The sequence below is a fragment of the Lepidochelys olivacea genome (assembly GCF_965140295.1).
Source record: "Lepidochelys olivacea isolate rLepOli2 genome assembly, chromosome: 7".
Classification (NCBI taxonomy): domain Eukaryota; kingdom Metazoa; phylum Chordata; order Testudines; family Cheloniidae; genus Lepidochelys; species Lepidochelys olivacea.
This window is the reverse complement of record NC_140417.1, coordinates 115,439,963-115,466,283: the sequence shown is the minus strand read 5'-3', so window position 1 is coordinate 115,466,283 and position 26,321 is coordinate 115,439,963. Positions and strand designations below refer to the sequence as shown.

General features: G+C 42.0%; 1 protein-coding gene across 7 annotated transcripts in view; it reads left to right on the top strand.

The window, feature by feature from the left end:
• VTI1A (vesicle transport through interaction with t-SNAREs 1A) overlaps positions 1-26,321 on the top strand; it is a gene marked incomplete at its 3' end in the record, with an annotated part of 343,356 nt that overhangs the window by 266,069 nt on the left and 50,966 nt on the right. Inside the window, exon 9 of one of the 7 annotated variants that reach the window (XM_084635046.1) lies at positions 3,341-3,732. The exons of the other annotated variants lie outside the window; for them this stretch is intronic. Coding sequence (XP_084491172.1) covers positions 3,341-3,347 — 7 coding nt within the window. Of the gene's footprint in view, positions 1-3,340; positions 3,733-26,321 lie in introns of those variants that run through there. 7 annotated transcript variants of the gene reach the window in all.

Genomic DNA, 26,321 nt, shown 5'->3' with positions numbered 1-26,321 from the left:
GTGAAAACACTTCTCTCATTTATTTTATAATAAGAAAATTGGAGTAAAATTAACTTTGCTAATTATAAAAATAATCCTGCACCTTTTCTTTTGTATTATTATCTTGTGTTGAAAATAATTTAGTTGTTACATTATTGTGAAAATGTATCCGCTGTTTTGTTAAATTAGAACTAATTATTTACAGGTTGCCCAGAATATTTTGGAAATGTCTTGCTGTATTAAAGTGTGTTGCTTTATGTCCCCACACTGCACAGGTTCTCTCATTCAGTTCTGAAAAGGGAGATGGTAAATCCTCAAGTATTTTTCCAATGGTATGTGCTATGGCAGCAGTTCTCAAACTTTAGCAACCCAAGACCCCATTTTAATTTAAAATTTTTCATGGACCCCCCCCCCCCCACGCCGGCTTCTAATTTTCCTTGGGGATGCTCAACTCCCCACTCAGCTCCAGGCCTTGCCCCCACTCCACCACTTCCCCCCAAGATCCCACCCCCACCCCACCTCTTCACGTGTCCCTGCTCTACCCCATCCTTCCTCTTCCCCGCCTGTTTCCACCCCCTACCCTGAGCACACCCCATCCCCACTCCTCCCCCTCCCTCCCAGCTCCTCCTGCACGCCACTGAACAGCTGCTCCGCAGCATGCAGGAGGCACTGGGAGGGCGGAGACGGAGTTGCTCAGCAGGGCAATGGCCCCGGACATGACTCGCGGACCCCTGGAGTACCCGTGTGGACCCCTATGGGGTCCACAGACCCCAGTTTGAGAACCACTGTGCTATGGGATTCTTTTTTAAGAAAACATGTGCCTGTCCTCAGAGAATTATATCCTGGAAAAATATGAAAAACCTTATAACGTGCCATATTTGGGGGGTTACATTATTATCTCCTTATTTCAGTTATCTGTTGTTGAATCAAAGGCAGCAATAAAATAATTTGAACTTACCAATTAGTGCAATAGCAACATGTTGCTGTGGTGTGTGGGAGACCTGGGGTTTAGCTTGACCTCAGAACTTCTGCTCTCCGTGCCACTGGAGACCAGTGTGGTGGCCTGTGTTTCTGTGAGAAAGAGCACAAACTGCACCGCTGTTCCCGGGGCCTCTTCCAACTGCTCTTCTTAGAGCTACTACCCAGGTCACCTCCCTTAATTCTGCAGTTTCTGCCTTCCACGCAAAAGGAAAGAGGTGTCTGGGCCAGCTTATAAAGAAAGAAAGAAACAGAAAGGGCTGGAGTTGCCATGCTGAATTAAGAAGTGCACAGTAAACAATCTTTGCCAGTGTGGCTTTATTATAGCATATACTCAAGAAGATTTTATAATCTATTTTCAAAGGTGAAAGAAGATTCCAATATTATATTTACAGGGTGCTCTAATCACTGCTTTAATGTAACAATTAGCCTAATTGTGAACAATTTGATCTGTTTAGCACACAAATTATACTGTCAACCACCAGCTATAATTTTGTAAATTGGTGGAATATTCCTATAAAAATGCACAAAAGATTGTAAATACTGAATAAGTTCATTGTCTTAGCAACCAATTTGGGAGGGGGGAGGCACCTTTCTTTTTTCCTTTTTCTTTTAGAAATACTTTGTGGTTCACCAATGCAGACATTGCGTATTTTTGTATCCCCATGCAGTCACCATGTTAATAGTTGTTTGCTAGTTGTGGTCAGTTGATTTAAAATAGCTGACAAGCTGGTATTATAGGTCCCAATAGATTATTCTCATATCAAATGGTAGTATTGTTGCTTCAGACCAAATCCCCATTCATGACAGAGTTCATTATAGCTCTTTAATTTATGATAACATGTGAAAGGATGAGCCTGAGACGATATAAACGAAGACTCAGTTTCTTAAACTTTCCCAAGCCACACATCATCCAGTTCCTATTTTACGCTAGTTGTTTAACATCTATGTTGTTGCAAAAGGATGCATTGCTTCAGTAAGATTGCTTTTGTGGATAAATGTAACATTGGAAAAAATAATCCCAACTATACATACAATATGATGGGAGCTAATTTAGCTATAACTAATCAGGAGAAAGATCTTGAAGTCATCGTGGATAGTTCTCTGAAGACATCCACGCAGCGTGCAGTGGCAGTCAAAAAAGCAAACAGGATGTTAGGAATCATTTAAAAAGGGATAGAGAATAAGACGGAGAATATCTTATTGCCCTTATATAAATCCATGGTACACCCACATCTTGAGTACTGCGTACAGATGTGGTCCCCTCATCTCAAAAAAAGATATACTGGCATTAGAAAAGGTTCAGAGAAGGGCAACAAAAATGATTAGGGGTTTGTAACGGGTCTCATATGAGAAGAGATTAAAGAGGCTAGGACTTTTCAGCTTGGAAAAGAGGAGACTAAGGGGGGATATGATAGAGGTCTATAAAATCATGAGTGGTGTGGAGAAAGTGATAAGGAAAAGTTACTTGTTCCCATAATATAAGAACTAGGGGCCACCAAATGAAATTAATGGGCAGCCGGTTTAAAACAAATAAAAGGAAGTTCTTCACACAGCGCACAGTCAATCTGTGGAACTCCTTGCCTGAGGAGGTTGTGAAGGCTAGGACTATAACAGGGTTTAAAAGAGAACTGCATAAATTCATGGACGTTAAGTCCATTAATGGCTATTAGCCAGGATGGGAAAGGAATGGTGTCCCTAGCCTCTGTTCATCAGAGGGTAGAGATGGATGGCAGGAGATCACTATTAAATTCACTCCCTCTGGGGCACCTGGCATTGGCCACTTTCAGTAGATAGGATACTGGGCCTTTGGTCTGACCCAGTATGGCCATTCTTATGTTCTTATGTTTATTGTTGTTGTTATTATTTATTATTATTATATATATTTGAGGGAGTTAGTCTAAAATATGTTTTATTCAGTATATTATGATGTCACAAAAGGCCTACCCCATTCATTGACTCACTGGGCCTTGGGAACACTCTGGAAGTAATAATGCTCTCAAACCATACAATAAGAGAGCACCTCATTTACCGTTCAGCAACCCTTCACTCCCAGGTTTTGGCTAATACAACTCTCACCAGATCATGATGTTGTTTTCTGTATCTACCCCTTTCTGGCCAGAATGGAGGGGCACCACAATGGAGGGTCTCTGGAGAACTGAAAAGGGGGAAATGGGGCTGTTAGCCATTAAGCCAGACATCGAGTCAGGATTCTGAGTTTCCCTCCTGGGGTCTGCCCCAGCTCAGAATGTGCTCCCTGTGACTCAATTTATCATTTTTAAAATGGTGATATTAGCTTCAGTTGTGAAGATTAAGATTTTTAAAGTGTGTGGTGATTCTTTGAAGAAAGAAACAATGGGTGACCAAGACTGCTTCTTCACAGGACCTGAATAACCCTGTTCAGTGTTGGCCCTGAAGTGAAGTGGACTTCACATGCGCACTGCAGATCTTCTGGAACAGTGGCTGCCACTGCTCTGTACCGCTCATGTTCAGGCTTCAGCCATTGGCTCTGTGAAGTCATGTAGCTTGTGAATCCTTCGTAATGCATCTACACATTCATACCATGCTTGTCACCACAGCATCTGAGCCTAAGAAAATTATCTCATGCACCTCTGTCAGGGCTCCAACACCCATGCATCAGCTTCTCCAAAGCCAGCATATATCTCCCCTCTTCAATGCATTGGTTTACAGAGGTGCGGTCCCACCATGGGGCTTAAGTAGAGCCAGAGAAAAGGGGGGAAAGGAACTTGTTACCATCTGTATTCACCATATTTGAATAAATGTAAATTACTGAAAAAGAAAATATCATTTCTGCAGGCCAGTGAGAAAATCTAATCATGTATATTTCTGAAAATACACAAATTGCTTCCATGAAGAATTTAGAATAAAAGATGTGATGAGTTATAAGCAGTCACTAACGTTTGTTGAACATTCTACTTGTTATTAGTGTTTCATGTACTTCTGGTTCAAGCATTTTGTGGGAAAAGAGGGGAATAAATGGGGTAACACTAAACAGATGGTCCTGTATGGGGAATTTCTAAAGCCTTTTGTGTACTATATGTCTATGATAACAAATCACACAGTGTCAGCTTGTGAGAAATGATTATACATTTTGAAGAAGAAAAGCTCTTGCAGTCCTAGTCAGTTGGATGTCAGGGTTTCAAGTTTGAGAATTTCACGTGGAAAGGAGAATGCTTACAAGTGAGGTGAAAGTAGAAGAAATAATTGTTTAAAGACAGGGTTGTTTTTAAGTTCTCAAAAGATGGTTTATCTTAGTCTTGACCATAAATGTATCTATCTCCACCACATTCTGTGCAATATTGGTGTTATTTTATCTTTGACATCTGTATGAAATATTAAGGAAGGTGAAACTACACTCAAAAAAGGAATTAGTGGGAATAAAGCTGTCTAGTAGCCTGGTGAAAAAACAAGAATCTACATAACTTTTAGTTGTTTCATTGTTCTGTTCTTGAAGTAAAAACATTTTCAGAAAGGAAGGCACAGAACTTGCTGCTTTCTTCCATGTGTAGTTTCTAAAAGAAGCTATCCCTTTGTCTGAAAGCTCTGAAATTCATAAACTCACTGCTAATATCTAGCTACAGCTACCTAATATATGATGTTTCTAGGACATCCATCAAGGTAGTTTCTAAGGTCCTCAGTATCTTTTGTAACCAGATAGATCAACAAATTGCTAATGGGTTACATAACCTTTCATCTCCAGGTCAATAATTCAGATCAGACTCAGAATGGTCACGGCTTGAAATCATTGCTATCCAAAGGCTGTTTGGCAGGTTGAGTTGGTGGTCTCAGTCTAGTTCTTAGCAGACAGGGTGAGACACTGGTCATGTAGGGCAGTCTAGGTATGGAGACTGAACTACTCTTACTTATAGAGAGGTGTTTCTTGAAAATGGACTGGAGGAATCATCCGTGGGACAGCTTCTGAGCTTGCAGCTCCCACTATAGATGGGTTCTGTGCATATAGGAGATACTTTCAGGTCTGCCAGTCAGGAAGCTTTCACCCGCATTGCATTCACTTGTGGAGGTGATGGGGACATAGTCTGAAGTGTATACATAAAGAGCTCTTACTTCACAGAAAATAGTAGAAGTGCATTAGGAGGGTTTTCTCACAAATTTTCATTTGGAGCTAATATTTTTCTTTCATGGTAACTCAGCAGATGCATATTAATATTGACTCAGTGGCTGTAAAGTGGATGTTTCCTTCAAATCTGAAATTCTGTGCTGTGGCAGGCTGCCGGGTGGGGTCCAAACAGATGCACCCAGTCTCAAAACTGAGCCTTAAATGTACACAGCAGAGCTGCTGGGTTTTGGTTGCAGGGTCATGTGAAAGGGAGTTATGTGTTTAAAACCTCAACTGTGAAAATGTGTCTTTGGAAGATGTGTCTTTTGTTTTGTTTTGTTTTGTTCATGTCAATATGAAGAATAAGAATCTTGAGGTAGAAATTTAATTAAAGTCTTATGAGTTATAACATTTTGGACTCTGTTATGTGAAGGGACCTGCTTAGCTGCCTCTTTTTAAGACACAGTTGAGAAGGAGTGCATCCGTTGGAAATCACCTCCTGTTACTTAGTAGCAAAAGAAATTTCACCTTTGACAATTTTACAAATACAAACTGTAGTTTTATTCTGCACAGCATCTTCAATATTAACTGCATCCCATAGCAAAAGACAGCATTAAATACAGTTGGAGATTTTTTGTTTTTAAGCAAAGGAAGAGAGCAATCAAGAGGCATAAGCCAGGGAGGAAAGGTTTTCTGCTGAAATTCACAGCGAGACTGAAAGCTGATGGGCTATGAGAGAGCTGTTCACGTGGCAAAAAGCTGCAGAGAAGGTGCTGTCATTAAAAGCAGTGAAATAATGTACAAGGGAGGAGAAGTTCTTGTAGTAGTTGAGCCTCGAGAAACTTCAGATGATTCAACAGTTTGCCTCTGAAGAGAACATGGTACACCAGGACTCTACATGGCTACACTTCAAGGTCCTGGTTTCGATCTTCGAAGCCCAGATGGTATCAGGGACCGCATTTCTCTGTGTGTGACCCTGAGGAACAGCTGCGGTCAGTCCCCACGGTTGAGGTTCCCAGTGGGTCAAGGACGCAAGGCTCTCTCTATGGCTGACATCTGCCTTTGGAATGCCATTGCACAAGATATTGGACTGACGCTGGACCTTACTCCCTTTACAGAATAACATCAGGCATACCGCTTCAAAACCCTTGTGTTGTCACGTCAGAAGAAAGAACAAGAAAAGAAATCAATGTATGCAGATGAATTTACACACACCCTCTTCTACACCAGCTGTATTTGAGAGAGAGGAGCAGAATATGTTCCCGTGGACCAAGTTTGTGGTTTGCTTTAAATTTTTTGAGCTCCAGTACCAAAGAGGTGCGAAACAGATAGCTGGTTGTAAGAATAGATGCATTGTATGTAACAGTAAACAGTTACACGCTTCCTGTTATCATTCGAGATGACCGCACACAGCCCGTTTGTGTCTTTTCTTTGCTCGTTTATTTCAGAGTGATACAAACATACCTAACTCATGAACATAAGTATTACACCACCTAATGTAAATGCTGTACTTTCAGTATGCAGGCAGAGAGGGGCTACATGATAGCTTGGGACTGATAGGACTTTTTGTCTTCTCGAGCAAATAGACTGATAAACCTACAAAACAGGACAGCCTCTTGTCCTCCCATATGCTTAAAGAAGGAGCAATACTTAAACATTTTAAAATGCAAAAGGACTCCCTGAAACACTACTTGGAAAAGAAAACCTTTTTTGCTCAGGAGCTTTATAATGTCCTGTTATTTTAGATTGTGCAGATTTTTCCTTTTTGTAATTAAACAGCAATTTTATTCTAGTGGGCAGGGAGCAGATTTAAAAATTTTAAAGGGGCATTTTCTGTTTAATACTGTGCATAATGAACTACATTATATCTTTCATGCACATATACGTGTTTATGTGCACATATGTATGTGTATATCTGTGACTCTGTGTGTGTGTGTATGTGAGATACGCTATTTCCTGCAAATTTTGCTTATGATGGTAGACCCTCAGCGTGTGTTGCTATATCCTTATTGTGATGTTTTCTTGAAATATACATTTAAAAATAGGGCGAGAGAGACCCTGTTTTGATTGTCACATTTACCTTGCAATATATTTAGACTGGAGCTGAGGGAGTCACTAAAACAGGTACCTGAAACCTCCTGAAAGTGATTTAGTATGAGAGTTGACACAAAGCCAGCGGGTCTGTATTATCACTTCCTGTTAACTGACTAATGCATTGAGCTGTTTTGACATGTGACCTGTTGATGTTGGCAGCTCATCTCTTCTCAGTCTATTATAACACCCGCTCTCCTCCCTAATTATCACAGCCTGCACCGTGGTCTTCTTTCCCCCAACCCCCCCTCCACATTCCACTCAGCCTATCCCAGGCTTATTGCCATTATTTGCAGCTGCCTCTAAGTATTTCCTCCTGAGGAGAGATCCCATATGTCTGTGAGAGGTCTAGGTGACCAGGTTCTGAAGCTCACTGCTCCAGCTGGAAAGCCCCTGTGAGATACCTCACCACAGTGCAACAAGACAGTTCAAGGCAAATGACAGTAACTCCGTTGTGCACTCAAAATGTATATAATAACAGATTCACAGTAGAGTTAAAACAAAATAAGGATTTGATTTAGGAAAAAAAAAACACCTGGATAAAATGCAGTTCAGTATTTTTTATAAAAATGTAATAAGCAGTACCTTAGCTGAGGAGCAGGCCAAGAACAGAGTATTAAGTTAATATTTTCCAAACATTTTATGTTTCTGGTAGCAGCCACCAAGTAGTGGGCTCTGTACAAAATCCGAAAAAGGCACAGTCCCTGGCCTGAAGAGATTTCACTCTCAATTTTGCCTCCAAATGGAGAATGCAAGTTGTCTAGATTAAATGCAGTTTAACTATCTGGTGTAGCAATCCAAAGTGAAATCTCGATAGATGTTGATTTAGGCCCTGATCCTACAAACACTTGCACGTGTGCACAACTTTAAGCGTATGACTAGTCCCATAGAATCAACTACTCAAAGTTAAGTGTTTTCAGGAGCAGCGCGTAGTGATCTGGTTTGGCAAATATAAGCATAATGTGTTTAATACATAACCCCGTTACTTTTGTAGATGCTGAACTCCCTCCCCCCGCCCACCACCACATGGCTCAGATAAAATTGTTTAATGTTTATCTCTGTAGATTAAATTTTAAAATTACAGGTTTGTTTATGTATGGTGAGAACTGTTGGTTGGGATATATTGAAGGAAAATTGTTCCCTTCTATTAGCTGGTGATATAGCACTATATTTAGTGTGGTTAAGAAGAAAAAGACATGTAGTCTATAAAGCGGAGTTGTGTGTTACAGTCACTATGCAGGGGCACACACACACACACACACACACACACACACACAAAAAAAGCTTCCATTCACTGCAGTGGAAGTTTTTCCTGTGTAGTTGGTAGGGTCAGGCCATTAATCAGCTGTAGTATCTCACAAGTGAATGCTGAGAAGCCACCTTCTGTGCTGGAGGTTGAATGTCACACACATTTTGTATAGGGTTGGATCTGTAACTACAGTAGTGCAAACCTCCAACGTAAATGTGCTGCTCCACCGTAATAAGGAGCTTGCACCAATTCATCTGCCAAGGAACAGAGATTGTAGCGAAATGCTAGACACACCGAAATTTGCTGTAAGCTGTGTTTTTCCTGCTGAATCTATTAAAACTAAAGACTTAATCATTTTATTTTACTTGTTATAGCCTGTGTAACTGCAAACTCCAATCAATTACATATAGATAGTTAAATATACAATTTGTTTTGAATGTGTACATTAAAGAACTCCAGGTTTTTCCTGGTAAATAATGTTACAGTTAGTTCCATGCTGGGTATATAATGACTATGTATGTGTCAGATCTAGGATTTATTTCCAAACTGGAAAAGTAAATCCAACCCAAAATAAGCATGTCCTTTGAAATCTAGACACTTTATGCCTTCCATCACATCAGGTGACAATGTGAGACATCAAATAAGACGATGGCACATAAGGTGACAGTAAATGAAAGATAAATTAAAGCAATACATTTTTGGATAGACTTCCCTATTAATTTTGGTAGATAAGAATTTACTTTTAATTGCTGGCACATTCATTTTATCAGCTACATTTCCTAATTCGTATTATTACAGATAATTACCAACATATATTTATTCTTAAAACTTTATTTGTTCATTTAGAAGCTAGATTTCAGCCTTTATCTTTGTAGGTAGATGATCCAAGACAGTATTATGTAAATGGCTTAATTAATTGGTACCCTTCAGTTGAAACAGCAATTTACAAAGGGAGTAATCCTTTTCGAGTGGCATAAGCTGTTTAAAAATGGCAAAAAAACAATGCCTTGCTCAGGCACCTTGTCACACAATTAAAAGTTATTTGACAGAAGTAACTATAATAAAGCACAGGGCCCCTTCCCAAATATATTTTTCAATGTAATTAAAATAGCATCAACTTGAAGACTATGCAGTAACTGTGCTTAAAATTTACATTATTTTGAGACTTAATTATGTAAAATTACAAAACTTTCTGATAAATGATGCAACATGTTGATGGCAAAAATATGATCCCGGTGGCCTACTTATTAAGTTTGCAATATTTCTAGAACAATTAGCTTTCTATGTTCCATGCTCTGCTTGAGGCTACCTTTGGAAACTTCTACTGTAGTAAAGCTATTGTAGATTGTGTCAGCAAAACACCTCACAAAGATCATTCTACACAAGGGGTGATGGTGTCAGTAATGGGCACTCTCCTCCTTTTCAGCAAGAACGCTTTAGTATTTTACTTTATAGCCTTCTAATAGAGGAATTGTATTCATTTATTTTTTCTGATATTTACACAGCAAGGATTTTTAAGCTTGTTAATAAAACGTCCTAAATAAACAGAGAGAGAGAGAGAATGTTTTTGTGTGTAAAAAACAGAGGCAATATTTCCCTGAGGTGACTGCCTGGTATCTGAATGCCTTACAAGTTTTAAAGTTAAAATAAGAATGTTTCTCTCCTTTCCTCAACCCTTAGCAATTGGAGAGCATTATATTAATTATTACTAATTATTATTTTTCTCTTTGTTCTAAAGGTGGCAAGGTTTTGTCATCATTCTAAAATCAGAATTGAATTCCATTCTTGGCCCAGCTGGTGAGCTAGCTCTGTCTCCTGAGCTGACAAACCTCACCCTTGTGGCTGATTGATCCAGTGGAATGTAGCTCCTCTGGGAGATTGCGGTGACATGAGAGAAGGTCCATCGAGTAGCGTGGGTCAATCCCTTAGAGAGTTTTGAACGTCAGGACAGAGAACTTGACTCGGACTCTTCAAACGGCAGCTAGCACTGGTACAGTTATTAGCAATAGAAATTGCTGTGAGCACATCACCATGTGCTAAGAACTGTAGCAACTAAAGCTTTTCTAGTTTTTGGCAGCCTCTTTCCTAGATATGAGTTGCAATAATCAAGCTTTGAGGTCACAAATGTGTGGACCATTGTGGTCAGTAGCTGAGATACTAACAAATGTCTCTATTTTTTAATTACTATTTAAAAAAAAAACATTTTGTACTGGAGGATGGTCAACACTGTTCCCATCTTTTTTAAAAGGTAATAGGATGACCCCTGGAATTATGGACGGGGAGGCACCCTCAGTATAAAGAAAAATAGCTGAGAGGATGATTAAAGATCGCGTTACAAATCACCTATATGTGGATAATAAGATGGGGACAAACCAGTGCGGGTTTCTGTAACCTGTCAGAATTCTTTGAAATAGTTAACAAATAATGGATAAAGGAGAGCCAGTGGGTGTAATTTATTTAAACTTTCAAAAGGTTTTGGATAAAGTCCTTTAAAGGAGGCAATTAAGAAATCTTGCTAACAATGGGGATGTTAAGGCTTGTCACGATTTTAAAACTGATTTAAAGTCAAAGTTTAAAGTAGGATTACATGGACAGTTCTTACTCCAGGAAGGGGGCAATAATGGGGTTTTTGGAGTAAGTTGTAGGACTAGTAGCTAGACTTCATTTATTTTTATCTTGTGACAGGGTTGGGCCAGATGGCTACAGGAGAGTGATAGAAGGCAGATATATTGGCTCCAGGTTAAGTAGGTCCCTTTTCCCTGGGTAAGATAACAGGGAAGGTTCCAGAACAATCAGGAACTTTCTGGAAACAATTAAGGCAGACAGGCTGATTAGAACACCTGCAGCCATCAAGAAGCTGCTAGAATCAATTAAGGCAGGCTAATCAGGGCACCTGGGTTTAAAAAGGAGCTCACTTCAGTTTGTGGTGTGCATGTGAGGAGCTGGGAGCAAGAGGCACTAGGAGCTGAGAGTAAGAAGGTGTACTGCTGGAAACTGAGGAGTACAAGCATTATCAGACACCAGGAGGAAGGTCCTATGGTGAGGATAAAGAAGGTGTTGGGAGGAGGCCATGGGGAAGTAGCCCAGGGAGTTGTAGCTGTCACACAGCTGTTCCAGGAGGCACTCTAGACAGCTGCAATCCACAGGGCCCTGGGCTGGAACCCGGAGTAGACGGCGGGCCCAGGTTCCTCCCAAACCTCCCAACTCCTGATCAGACACAGGGGGAGTTGACCTGGACTGTGGGTTCACGAAAACGGCCAAACTTAGGGCTGCCGTGAGTCTCTGAGGTGAGCAAATCCGCCAATAAGTGCAAGACCCACCAGAGGAGGAACTTTGTCACAATATATAAAGATAAACTATATAAAAATAATTAAATTGCTATTGTGCATAGAATATCATTAGATAATATTCCCTACAGAATATATATATTCCCTAAGTTTGGCCCTTAACAGGGCCAAATATATATATTCCCTAAGCAGCCCTAAGTTTGGCCGTTTTCGTGAACCCACAGTCCAGGTCAACTCCCCCTGTGTCTGATCAGGAGTTGGGAGGTTTGGGAGGAACCCAGGCCCGCCGTCTACTCCGGGTTCCAGCCCAGGGCCCTGTGGATTGCAGCTGTCTAGAGTGCCTCCTGGAACAGCTGTGTGACAGCTACAACTCCCTGGGCTACTTCCCCCTGGCCTCCTCCCAACACCTTCTTTATCCTCACCATAGGACCTTCCTCCTGGTGTCTGATAATGCTTGTACTTGTATATATATACTGCAGTTCAGCATTATGATCCTATGCCATCTAGACCTTTCCACTGCTGTCATGCCACATGGTTAAACAAAGACTAAAAGAAAGAGTAAAACCTCCCCCAAAAGTATGTTCATCCATTGAGAAGTATCAACCATGTATTCATGTCAGGCAAATTCAAAGTTAACTAAGGTCTGCCTGGTACTTGATAACTCCAAATCACATTTATCATGTTAGTCAGACTACCCCCTAAATTTTTGCACCTTGAATTGAGTAATTTCCTCAAACAGGACAAAGCGATAAGGAATTAAACTAAATGCAATGGACATATATAAGTACAGCAGCAGTGACTGATATTTGGGTTGTTAATTTCTTTGATCTTCTGTTGAATTTAAACTTGCCTACAGTGGTTTACCAGTTTCAATTAGTATACAAAACAAACTTTGCTTATTTTCTGAGATTATGTTCTTCATTATACATCACTGGAGTTTTATATGTGGTTGCCAAAAAATCTTCTTTTGACAAATTCCACAGGAGGCATTTTGAGATTATATGATTGAGTTGATTGAGTTTTGGCCAAATCCTGTACACTTTTATCACTGAAGACTAAAATACAGATGCTGTGCTACACCAAAATATATGGAATTTGCTTTGGCCCTGAAAATTCATGTCACATTTTAAAACAACCAATTTGGGTACAATTTGAGTTAAGTGGCAAGTAAACAATGCAAATGAAACTGTTTTGTTAGCTAGAAAGTAATTGAAAATCTGCAACTAATTATACATTGGCAAAACGTTAGTCTCCAAGAAGCTGAAAGGAATGTTTTGCTGATATACTTTTTAGTTGTATTCAAAATTAGCTTGTTGTACACAGTCCATACAAAAGTTAGACTTTACAAAATATTGTAACTTACCTCATAAAAAATGTAACAAGCATTAATTCACAGTTTGGGTTTCATAAGAAAAACTCTATCTTAAGTCATGTGATCTTTTCATTTCACGTATTAATAATTACGGCCCGGAGTGTCAACATTTGTTTCCAGATTTCCCCAGAATTTGACTTCCATTGTTTTGTTTTGTTTTCAAATGGGCATCTGAAATCATTTTATTCACATTAATTCAACTGTACAATACTTTTGTAAGGTAGAGAGAAGTATTGTTACATACAAAAAGAGACTCCTTGCTTGTGGTTGATTGAAAAGTCAGGTGATACGTTTTGAAGTTTCTATTGTTAACCTTCCCATAGGTCTGCAGTACTAGTAACCAGTCAGAGCACACATGTGAATTGCTGTACTGAAGTATCCAGACTGTATCCAAAACTACCTCTGTATCTGTGTGTGCACGTGCAGATGTCATGTTCTAGTGAACATAAAGTTTCATTGATGAAGAATCATTAGAAACCATGGTGATAGGGCCAAACAGATATGTGAGGAAAAAAATAGAAGAGATAAATATTGACCAAGATGAGTATTTAATACTTTGTGGTTTAACATACCTTGATGTTCACCTAAAGGAGGTCCCTGGTCATGAGCTGAAGCCAAGAATTATACCATGCAGCTTGGGAATGGAGGGGAGGGACAACTGTGTCCTTAGGTCACCGTCACAGCTCCCTGATCCTGGGGACATCTGGGCACCTGTCCAGTCTCTATATTAGGTCTTCTCTTATTCTTCCTCATAAGAATGTGGGGAGGGATAGTTCAGTGGTTTGAGCATTGGCCTGCTAAACCCAGGGTTGTGAGTTCAATCCTTGAGGGAACCATTTAGGGATCTGGGGCAAAAATTGGGGATTGGTCCTGCTTTGAACAGGGGGTTGGACTAGATGACCTCCTGAGGTCCCTTCCAACTCTGATATTCTATGATTCTAAGAATGTCCATGTAGGGCCAGACTAATGGTCCATCTAGCCCGGTATCCTGTCTCTGACAGAGGCCCGTTCCAGAGGCTTCAAAGGCCGTGAAGAGAACAGGACAATTATCAAGTGATCCATCCCCTGTCATCCAGTCCCAGCATCTGGCAGTCAGAAGCTTAGGGGCACCCAGAACTTGGGATGCATCCCTGACCATCTTAGCTAACAGCCATTGATGGACATATCCTCCATGAACTGATCTAATTCTTTTATGAACTTTTGGCCAGGGGTTCTCAAACTGGGGGTTTGGACCCCTCAGGGGATCGCGAGGTTATTACATGGGGAGTCGCGAGCTGTCAGCCTCCACCCTAAACCCTGCTTTGCCTCCAGCATTTATAATGGTGTTAAATATATTTAAAAGTGTTTTTAATTTATGGGGGGAGGTCACAGTCAGAGGTTTGCTATGTGAAAGGGGTCACCAGTATAAAAGTTTGAGAACTACTGCTTTTGGCCTTCCCAGCATCCCCTGACAATGAGTTCCACAGGTTGACTGTGCATTATGTGAAGAAGTACTTCCTTTTTTGTTTTAAACCTGCTGCCCATTAATTTCATTGGGTGACTCCTAGTTCTTGTGTTACTTGAAGGGGTAATAACACTTTTTCTGCACACCACTCCTGATTTTATAGACCTCTATCATGTCCCCACCCCCTCTATAGTGACCTCTATCATATCCCTCCTACAAGTTAGAGCAGTATGAAGGCTTTTTAGTCTTGTGCCTATGACCAGTCGCTAGAAGATCAAAATTCTTTCCTGCTACTGGAACTGAATATCCTCAAGCTAAATCATTTTGTAGGATTCACAACCAATTTCATCGTTATCTAGCAGACCATAAATGTTGAGAGGACTTCAGAGGGCAACACACCCTAGTTACTTAAGACTCACAGTATCCTTTTGGGGAAGATGATATTGCTCCATTATACAAGTGGGGAAACTAAGGGTATGTTTGCAATGTGATAAAACACCTGTGGCTGGCCTGGGTCAGCTGACTTGGGCTTACGGAGCCTAGGCTGCAGAGCTCAGGCTGGAGGCCAGGCTCTGAGACTCCGTGAGGGGGGAAGAGTCCCTGAGACTGAGTGCCAGTCCAAGCCCAAATGTCTACACTGCAATTTTATAGCCTTAAGTCAGCTGATCCAAGCCAGCCACTGGTGTTTTATTGCAGCGTATACATACTGTTAGGCTAGGAGAAGTTACATTATTTTCTTAGTCAAATAGGGAACCAGTGACAGAGCCAGGAAGAGAACACAGAGCTTCTGTTTCACTATACTGTGCTCCAGCCAGTAGGTCACGATCTCTCCCTTTGGGATCTTGTTAGCTACCCAAAGTCTGTCCATGTTTCACTGCTATGCTCTGGTCTTTACAGGTGCTTGGCCAAAGGAGAATTTCACTGTTGAATTTCAGATATAACCTTTGACAGGTTTCAGAGTAGCAGCCGTGTTAGTCTGTATCCTCAAAAAGAAAAGGAGGACTTGTGGCACCTAGAGACTAACACATTTATTTCAGCATAAGCTTTTGTGAGCTACAGCTCACTTCAAAGCTTATGCTCAAATAAATGTGTTAGTCTCTAGGTGCCACAAGTCCTCCTTTTCTTTTTGTAGATATAACCTTGTAACTTCCACTGTCTGGATGATACAGTGAAGCAGTTACCATAATATCACGTTTGAACATACCAGTGGGCAATGTACGGGGGACCTCTTGGATTTATGATATACGTGGTAGAAATGGATCAAACCTGTGGCTGTTTCAGTGTGGGTCTATGTATGACTCTTAAAAACCTGTTGCCTCCCAATCTTCATCTGCTTGTTCCAGCCTTTAGTGGCAGAAAGGACAAGAATACCCTGGATGTTCACTTGCAAAGACCGATCCATCAGATCTACCGCATCCAAACCACCCTTTCCTTCCACTTATCTTTTCCCAGAAATAAATAAATGGAAATACCATTGGACTGCAGCAATGCACTTTACCATCTGTTCTCTGCTCTCTTAAACAGAGACTGAAGAGTGAGCAAAAATAGAACCAAAATGTGGAATGTGTCATGTAAAATCTTTGCTTTGTCCAAAATAACTTTTTCGGGGGCGGAAGGCAGGGCGTGGGTGGGCAGGAAGGCACCTTCATTCTTGATGCTAAAGAGAAACCTCTGTGTCTGCAGATACTGGAAAAACAGTAAAAACCCAACCTTCCACACAAACTTCCTCGTGGCTGGATTTTACTAAAACTAGTCAAGCCATTTACAACGCACACTTTGCTTCTCTACAAAAGAAAAAGGACACTAAACTTTCTAAACTACTACATGCTACAAGGGGCCACAGCAATGGTTCCCTCAACCCACCTAGCAATATTGTTAACCTATCCAACTATACTCTCAGCCCAGCAGAAGCAGCTGTTCTATCTCGGGGCCTCTCCTTCTGCCCCTCCACCCCCACGAACATGATACAGTTCTGTGGTGACCTAGAATCCTATTTTTGACGTCTCCGACTCAAGGAATATTTCCAAAATACCTCTGAACAACATACTAATCCACAGAGATCTCCCTACCAACACTACAGAAAGAGGGATTCTAGGTGGACTCCTCCTGAAGGTCGAAACAGCAGACTGGACTTCTACATAGAGTGCTTCCGCCGACGTGCACGGGCTGAAATTGTGGAAAAGCAGCATCACTTGCCCCATAACCTCAGCCATGCGGAACGCAATGCCATCCACAGCCTCAGAAACAACTCTGACATCATAATCAAAAAGGCTGACAAAGGAGGTGCTGTTGTCATCATGAATAGGTCGGAATATGAACAAGAGGCTGCTCGGCAGCTCTCCAACACGAGTTTCTACAAGCCATTACCCTATGATCCCACTGAGAGTTACCAAAAGCAACTACAGCATTTGCTCAAGAAACTTCCTGAAAAAGCACAAGATCAAATCCGCACAGACACACCCCTGGAACCCCGACCTGGGATATTCTATCTACTACCCAAGATCCATAAACCTGGAAATCCTGGACGCCCCATCATCTCAGGCATTGGCACCCTGACAGCAGGATTGTCTGGCTATGTAGACTCCCTCCTCAGGCCCTACGCTACCAGCACTCCCAGCTACCTTCGAGACACCACTGACTTCCTGAGGAAACTTCAATCCATCGGTGATCTTCCTGATAACACCATCCTGGCCACTATGGATGTAGAAGCCCTCTACACCAACATTCCACACAAAGATGGACTACAAGCCGTCAAGAACACTATCCCCGATAATGTCACGGCTAACCTGGTGGCTGAACTTTGTGACTTTGTCCTTACCCATAACTATTTCACATTTGGGGACAATGTATACCTTCAGATCAGCGGCACTGCTATGGGTACCCGCATGGCCCCACAGTATGCCAACATTTTTATGGCTGATTTAGAACAACGCTTCCTCAGCTCTCGTCGCCTAAAGCCCCTACTCTACTTGCGCTATATTGATGACATCTTCATCATCTGGACCCATGGAAAAGAAGCCCTTGAGGAATTCCACCATGATTTCAACAATTTCTATCCCACCATCAACCTCAGCCTGGTCCAGTCCACACAAGAGATCCACTTCCTGGACACTACAGTGCTAATAAACAATGGTCACATAAACACCACCCTATACCGGAAACCTACTGACCGCTATTCCTACCTGCATGCCTCCAGCTTTCACCCTGACCACACCACACGATCCATCGTCTACAGCCAAGCTCTGCGATACAACCGCATTTGCTCCAACCCCTCAGACAGAGACAAACACCTACAAGATCTCTGTCAAGCTTTCTTACAACTACAATACCCACCTGCAGAAGTGAAGAAACAGATTGATAGAGCCAGAAGAGTTCCCAGAAGTTACCTACTACAGGACAGGCCTAACAAAGAAAATAACAGAACGCCACTAGCCGTCACCTTCAGCCCCCAACTAAAACCCCTCCAACGCATTATTAAGGATCTACAACCTATCCTAAAGGATGACCCAACACTCTCACAAATCTTGGGAGACAGGCCAGTCCTTGCCTACAGACAGCCCCGCAACCTGAAGCAAATACTCACCAACAACGACATACCACACAACAGAACCACTAACCCAGGAACTTATACTCACCAACAACCACATACCACACAACAGAACTACTAACCCAGGAACTTATCCTTGCAACAAAGCCCGTTGCCAACTGTGCCCACATATCTATTCAGGGGACACCATCACAGGGCCTAATAACATCAGCCACACTATCAGAGGCTCGTTCACCTGCACATCCACCAATGTGATATATGCCATCATGTGCCAGCAATGCCCCTCTACCATTTACATTGGTCAAACTGGACAGTCTCTACGTAAAAGAATAAATGGACACAAATCAGATGTCAAGAATTATAACATTCATAAACCAGTCGGAGAACACTTCGATCTCTCTGGTCACGCAATCACAGAGATGAAGGTCGCTATCTTAAAACAAAAAAACTTCAAATCCAGACTCCAGCAAGAAACTGCTGAATTGGAATTCATTTGCAAATTGGATACGATTAATTTAGGCTTAAATAGAGACTGGGAGTGGCTAAGTCATTATGCAAGGTAGCCTTTTTCCCCTTGTTTTTTCCTAACCCCCCCCCCCAGATGTTCTGGTTTAACTTGGATTTAAACTTGGAGAGTGGTCAGTTTGGATGAGCTATTACCAGCAGGAGAGTGAGTTTGTGTGTGTATGGGGTTGGGGGGGTGAGAGAACCTGGATTTGTGCAGGAAATGGCCCAACTTGATTATCATGCACATTGTGTGGAGAGTGGTCACTTTGGATGGGCTATCACCAGCAGGAGAGTGAATTTGTGTTGGGGGGTGGAGGGTGAGAAAACCTGGATTTGTGCTGGAAATGGCCCAACCTGATGATCACTTTAGATAAGCTATTACCAGCAGGACAGTGGGGTGGGAGGAGGTATTGTTTCATATTCCCTGTGTGTATATAAAGTCTGCTGCAGTTTCCACGGTATGCATCCGATGAAGTGAGCTGTAGCTCACGAAAGCTCATGCTCAAATAAATTAGTTAGTCTCTAAGGTGCCACAAGTACTCCTTTTCTTTTTGCAAATACAGACTAACACGGCTGTTACTCTGAAACCTGGAAAAACAGATTGACTGTGCCATTGCAAAGGTCACTAATTACTTCAGGGTGATCTATGGAAGTTCAAGTGGCCCATGGGCTGTTATAATGTAATTTAGATGGACACATTCTAATGTTCCTTTAAGAATGCATTAGTTGCTGTTTGAAAAAGGAAAGAACTGGCACATACTTTGCCTGACCCCTTTTGCATGTTGGTGCCCATACACCCTGGGAAGTTTCATGAGTGCTAACTAAAGTCTATGGGATAGTTGTGGTGCCTTTACTCTCACCAGTGAGGCTACTTGTGTGAGTAAATGCTGCCCAATGTGAGAGCCAAAGTTTAGCCCTGTGCAGGGAAGTTACCCACAGTGTGTCACATAAACAGACACACTTCAATAAAGGATACTTTACAGAAACAACAGTAAAAGTAAGACAGCCTTCCAATTCTACAATTCCTGTTTCAAGACAGTCCAAACAAGCAACTCTTAGGGGAGTAGCTCCATTCATATACTGTTGAAGCGACTCTTCTGAGTAAAGGTTAAAGGATCAAGTCCATAATTATTAAGCTAAAAAAAATGATTCTGCATCCAGAGTATTATAATAAAAAGTTAACATGGGTCATGGGATAGCAGGGAATTGGGGGTTAAAACATCAGGGGAATGGAGAATAAGAGTTATTGAATCCAGACTGAAATAGATCTTTAAGCACAAATCACCATATAAAAGTTTAAGGGCTTGATCCTGCCTTTGGGCTATGCTGGTACATATTGTTACATATCTTGTAAAATCAGCTACTGTTACAAGTTATGTGGCACTGTTCACCCGCATAACTAAAGACTCAGCTCTGGGTTTTTATAGCCTTTATTTTTAAATACTATAAATACTGCACTACGTGGCTTTAAAGAATGTTGAACAGATGCAGCTCCATTGTCTGAAATCTCCTTCCCATCTACGATCAAAATAAGTAGTAGAAGTGTTGCATCTTTCGATAAAGGCTTCTTACAGGGCTGTTTAGTGAATAAAGCTGAATAGAAGGTTTCATTGTTGCTGCTGCAGGTTTTGAGTTTATTTGTACATGGTGTGTACTGTATGCTACATAATAATGAAAAGCTATACGCTCTGAGCTGCTAGTTGACTACACAGTCTGTGTGATTGCAGATTGTTTGAATAACAGTGGACTATTGAAACTCTATCCAGATGTGCGTGTTGCTAACTATGGGAATAACCACAAAGGAGGATTCTCTCTTTTGTTGCCATTTCCAAACCCTTTAAAAAGTGGGAAAGTGAAAAGCATGGAGGCACCAAATGGAGAGTAGCTGGTCACACTGGAGACGAAGACTTTCCATAATTAATTCCAAGCAAACAAAACTTTTATCCCCGCAGGATGCACTTTTAGAGAGTAAATGGATGCAACTTAAGCAATGTCTCCCTAAGGGCCAGATTCTGATACCACTTCTCATGCTGGTTATTGCCTTACTCCAAAAGTAGTAGCCTTGTTGACTTCAATGGGAGTCCATGCAGAATAAGGCACTATTCAGTGCAAGCAATATATTGGGATAGAATGAACTGTTATCAATTGACTGACACATGTTGTGCTAAATATTAAAGCTGTTATGGGTTAGTGGCAGGAGGAAGGTATATTTTTATTTTTTCCAGAATTTAATTAGTTTCCATTTAACAAGCTAGAGCATTGAACAGAAGGGCCTGTTTTAACAGGCTGATTTCAGTTTGATGGAATCTGTGTTTCCAGGATAAGTTTGTTCTCTCTCTCTCTCCTACATTATCATTGTCTCATGCTTTGATTGGACTCTTTGTCCTCTGTCCTCAATACAATCCTTAATCCCCCTCTTCACTAGCTTCATGGTCACAAGTTGCCACGGTTCACAGAGACCCTGATACAGATGAAGCAAAAGGGCTGAGCACGAGTGGCAGACGTTTTGTGCTGCATCCAACCAATTGCAAGATGTAAATGAGTGGAGTGAAGACAGGTCGTTGAATGACCCTAGCTGCTTATTTCCTTGCATTTACAGCTGGTGTTGGGGGGTGATGCCATCTAGCAACCTTCTCTCAAAGTCAGTGAGGATTTTTGGGAGAATGGGGGTAAGAATTAAATGACAGAGAGACTACTTAGAATCAAACCATCCCATATGCCTTCAAGGGAGGTGAGTGAGGACATCTGAATTCAGCCTTAGCCCCACTTTTTGCACTATTTAATGTAAAGAAAAATGTTAAATTTCCTCCTGAGTGATTAATAGCCAAGTGTGGTGACATACAGGAACTGTGAGTCTGACCTTCAAGATAAAGGGTAACTGCTATTTTAAGTTGATTACACAATTTTCTCCGAATAAGTTGACAAGCAGTGTGCACAGTTGCTGTGACTTCTGACCTTGCAAATGCACACTTCTAAATGATTTGCCTATTCATCTGAAACAAGCCCTGCTTTAAATGTGACGTACTTTAAATAAACTCCAAATAGCCTTATGTGGGGTTGGAGTTCCAACAGTAGTCATCTGTTCAAATTGTCTGATTTGCTAGGGGATCAAGAAGTGTAAAATATTCTGAACCTGAATCCTAACTTTTAGATAAATTTCACACATTTAATAGGCTTAAGAAAAAAGCTAACATTTTTCCCCTCGTTCTATAGACACAAATCCTAATTATTATAGTGGTGCAAACCTTGTCATTCCCTATTCAACTGATTGTACTTTTCCCCTGAAGTTGAGTGTATGAAATAAATTAGAACTACTCCACATAAAGTATTCATAGAGTATTTGTGTAGATACATAAACAACTTGTGATGGCCCCAGGTATCATGATTTGTGCCTGCTACATACCTTTCCTTTATCAAGTTTCAAAGTCTACTGCAGAATGTAATCATTGGCATTCCCTTAGACCTGGAAAAAGAGAGAGAGGTTTTACATTCATCTCAATCAGTGTGGTCCTTTGCTATACATGCAAAATGAGCAAGAGCTTTTCTCTCACCTTAGTTTGGGTATTTATGTTCCCTGTTGAGATGAAATGCTTGTTGGTAACAAATTTGTGAGGGGAGGATCACAGAAAAGTGTTTTAAATGCCAGCAGCACTGTACAATGAGGTGATATAAGCTCACCCAAAATAAAATCTGAAAAAGGCAAGTAAATAATAATAATAATAGAGGCCAAATGGGCTGCAGCAGGAGCTAAGAAAATTAATATACCTCAAGGTTGAGGATGGGGAAAGGGTGGAAAGAGAGAAATATTCCTTCATCCAAAAACTAAACCAAGGCTCATTGCTCTGGATCAGTTCTGGGCAGAAGTCAGTTCCAGAAAGTGATCTAGGCCATCTCTAGGCCTTCTCTTTCATTAGGGAGCTATAATCAGCCCTTCCCACTGTTTCAGTGGAGAAACACTGTAGAATGACTTAGAGAAACAAAATCTGTAACGTGGTTTAATCCAATGTTTCCCCCTTCCTCAGGGAGATTTGGACAGTCTTTCCAACCCCCCAAGTGGTCCAACCATCTGTGAAACAAGACTTGGTTTCCCCTTGCCTCACAGGCTGGCTGAAGTCTGAAGAAATGTCTTCGTCCTAACAGGGCAGCCTCTCCTGCAGCTTCTTACCCTTTATATCACCTCCCTATGTGTGTGACACTTCCAGCAGGTATTTCAGTGGCTGGGTCAGGGCCAAATATAGCCCATTGCCATAATAGTCCCTTGACCACGTTCTGCCTGATCTCGTGTGAACAAAAAAGTCCATGCACAGGCATTGTAAAACTCAATCCAGTCCCTCCTGTAAGTCAAATTCCCCAGAAATGCCCCAACGATGAGGGTGTCAGAGCATCCTCTTTCCTGGGAAAGGCAGTAATCAGGATTTGTTTCCATTATTTCCCTTCACTTGCTTTGGAAAGGAAAGTGTTTGATGAACAAGTGAGTGCACTCCATCCACTGGTGAGGCAGCTTAATGAGCCAGAACTCTGAACGTTCCATCCCGTTCGATTCTAGGCTATATGGGCCCCAAAATGATGAGGTAGATTTCTTGCCGACTGCGGAGTTATGTTGGGATCTCAACAAAACTGGGTGACCGGGCAACAAAATTAAATTCAATGTTGATAAATGCAAAGTAATGCACATTGGAAAATGTAATCCCAACTCTACGTACGAAATGATGGGGTGAAAATTACCTGTTATGACTCAAGAAAGAGAGATCTTGAGGTCACCATGGATCATTCTCTGAAAACATGCACTCAATGTGCAGCAGCAGTCAAAAAAGTGAACACTGTTCGGAACCATTAGGAAACTGATAGATAATGAGACAGAAAATATCATAATGCCTCCATTGTACACCCACACCTTGAATACGGATTGCAGTTCTGGTCGCCTCATCTCAAAATAGATATATTAGAATTGGCAAAGGTACAGAGAACGGCAACAAAACTGATTAGGGATATGGAACAACTTCCATATGAGAAGAGATTAAAAAGACTGGGACTGTTCAACTTAGAAATGAGATGACTGAGAGGGGACATGACAGAGGTCTATAAAGTCATGAGTGGTGTAGAGAAAGTGAATAGGAAAGTATTATTTTCCCCTTCACATAACACAACAACCAGGGGTCACCCAGTGAAATTAATAGGCAACAGTTTTAAAACAAACATAAGGAAGTACTTCTTCATACAATGCACAGTCAACGTGGGAGATCTGTCAGAGGATGTTGTGAAAGCTGAAAGTATAACTTGGTTCAGAAAAGAATTAGGTAAGTTCATGGAGGATAGGTCCATCAAGGGCTATTAGCCAGGATGGTCAGAGATACAAGCCCTGGGTATACCTAAACCTCTGGCTGCCAGAAGCTGGGACTGCATGACAGGGGATGGATCACTCAATAATTGCCCTGTGAAGCATCTGGCACCAGCCACTGTCAGAAGACATGATATTGAGCTAGACCAGTGGTCTGACCTAGGATTGCCAACTTTCTAATCTAACACCCTTGCCCCACCCCTGCCCTGAGGTTCCGCCCCTTCTCTGAGGTCCTGCCCCCTGCTTACTCCATGCCCCCCTCACTCCATCGCGTGCTCTTCCCCCACCCTCACTCACTTTGACCAGGCTGGGGCAGGGGGTTGGGGTGTGGGTGGGGTTGAGGGCTGGAGCACAGGGTTGGGATGAGGGCTCCAGGATGGAGTTAGGGTGCAGAAGGCGGTTCCAACCTGGGGCAGGAGCGGGGCTAGGGCGCATGAGGAGTTTTGGGGTGTGGGCTCTGGCCGGGTGGTGCTTACCTCAGGTGGTTCCTGGTCCAAGGTGTAGCAAAGCTAAGGCAGGCTCCCTGCAGCGCTCGGAAGTGGCCAGCATATCCGACTCCTAGGCGGAGGAGCCAGAGGCCTCTGCCTGTGCCTGCAGGCACCTCCCCCGCAGCTCTCATTGGCCGCTCCAGAACTGGCACTCAGAGTGGGGGCAGCATGAGGATCCCCTGCGGCCACCTTGCGCCTAGGAGCCAGACATCCTGGCCGTTTCTGGGAGCCGTGCGGAGCCAGGGCAGACAGGGAATCTGCCTTAGCCCCGCTGCAATTCTGACCGGACTTTCAGCAGCCTGATCAGCAGTGCTGACCGGAGCTGCCAGGGTCCCTTTTCAAACAGGGATTCCGGTCCAAAACCGGACACCTGGCAACCCTAGTCTGACCCATTATTGACATTCTTATGTTCTTAATTACAAACACTACCCTTTGCAGAAACAAATCATTATGAGTAATTTTTTTCCTCTGCTCTTTGTATGAACAAAACATTTTTTTTTAAAGTATGCAATTTAAATGCTGCCTATTGCTCCCAGAAGGGAGGCAGATGAAAAGAGATCTTCGTGGGATGCAGCATGCAGTACAGTATGTACAGTAGGATAGCTTGTCCTTTTTCTGTGATAAGCACTACAGTGAAGTCTACTGTCATTTGTGTGTACATGTGATTTTCTGTCTAAAACAGAATGAGTGTGTTTGCTAAATGGCTAGTGAAGTGCCCAGCAAGCATACTTACTCCAGGAGAGTGATAGGATAAGGGAAGTGGCAGAAACAGAGATAGGAAAGGAGATTTTTGCACTAACAAGTGTGAGCTGATAAGCCCGACCTGCATGGGAAATGTAGAGAATCCTAAGTGCGCTTGTCAGGCCAAAATTAGCTATGCCCATTTGTTTTCAGCTACATTATGCTATGAAGAAACCCTTCTTTATTTTCTCATTTGTGGAGGAAAAGTCCTGGCTCATGGAATTCCTCTTGTTCTCAGCAAGCTATTTCTCTTATGGATAAATAACTTTTCTAACCTGGCCATCCATACCCAAGAATTAAAAGATTAGTTTCAGGGAAGAATGGAAAAGTGTCACGTAAAGGTTTTATTGGCCACATGGGTGAGTTATGCAGGTCATCCAAATTGAGTACTTAATCATTTCAGACACATTGTTCAACACAACTGACTTACACTCAGTGGGTAGCAGGGAGTGGAGGGAATACATACATACTTCTTTCCTAAGTATGCATGGTTAGGATAAATTCTGATTGTTTTCTTTCCTTCTCAGTGTGTGTATGCCAGTGCCTGGTGTGTGTTAGGCACTTGAGAGCAAGGTGTGATGGCTGTATGGTGCACCAAGAAATAAAGTGTATATGTTTTAAAAAAAAAAAAAAAAAGAACTGGATACTTGCCAGTATATAAAGTCATGTATAAGGAGTCAGCATGGCCTTGTGGTTAGAGCAGTGAGCAAGGAGTTAGGTAGCCTGTGTTCTGTTCAGCAGCATTTTGGACAGACTAAAGAGGCAAAAGGCCCTACTGGAGAAGTCTAAGGGCTTGTCCACATTACCCGCTGGATTGACGGGCAATGATCGAGCCAGCGGGGGTCAATTTATCTCATCTAGTCTAGACGCGATAAATCGACCGCCAAGAGCTCTCTCATCGACTCGGTTACTCCACCAGGGCGAGAGGCACAGGCAGAGTCGACGGGACCGTGTCAGCCGTCGACTTACTACAGTAAGTATATCTAAATACATCGACTTCGGCTACATTATTCACATAGCTGAAGTTGCGTAACTTAGATCGATTTCCCCCTCCCCCACCCATCCCAGTGTAGATGAGGCCTAAGGCAATAAAGGTGAGAAATAACTAGGGACAGATAGATAAGGCTTTTTTTCCAGTAGGATCAGTGGCTATGACGGTCACAGAGAGTGGTTGCCTGTTGTGTGTGGCACCATTTTCTTCTGTCTGTAGAGCTGTAGCAAA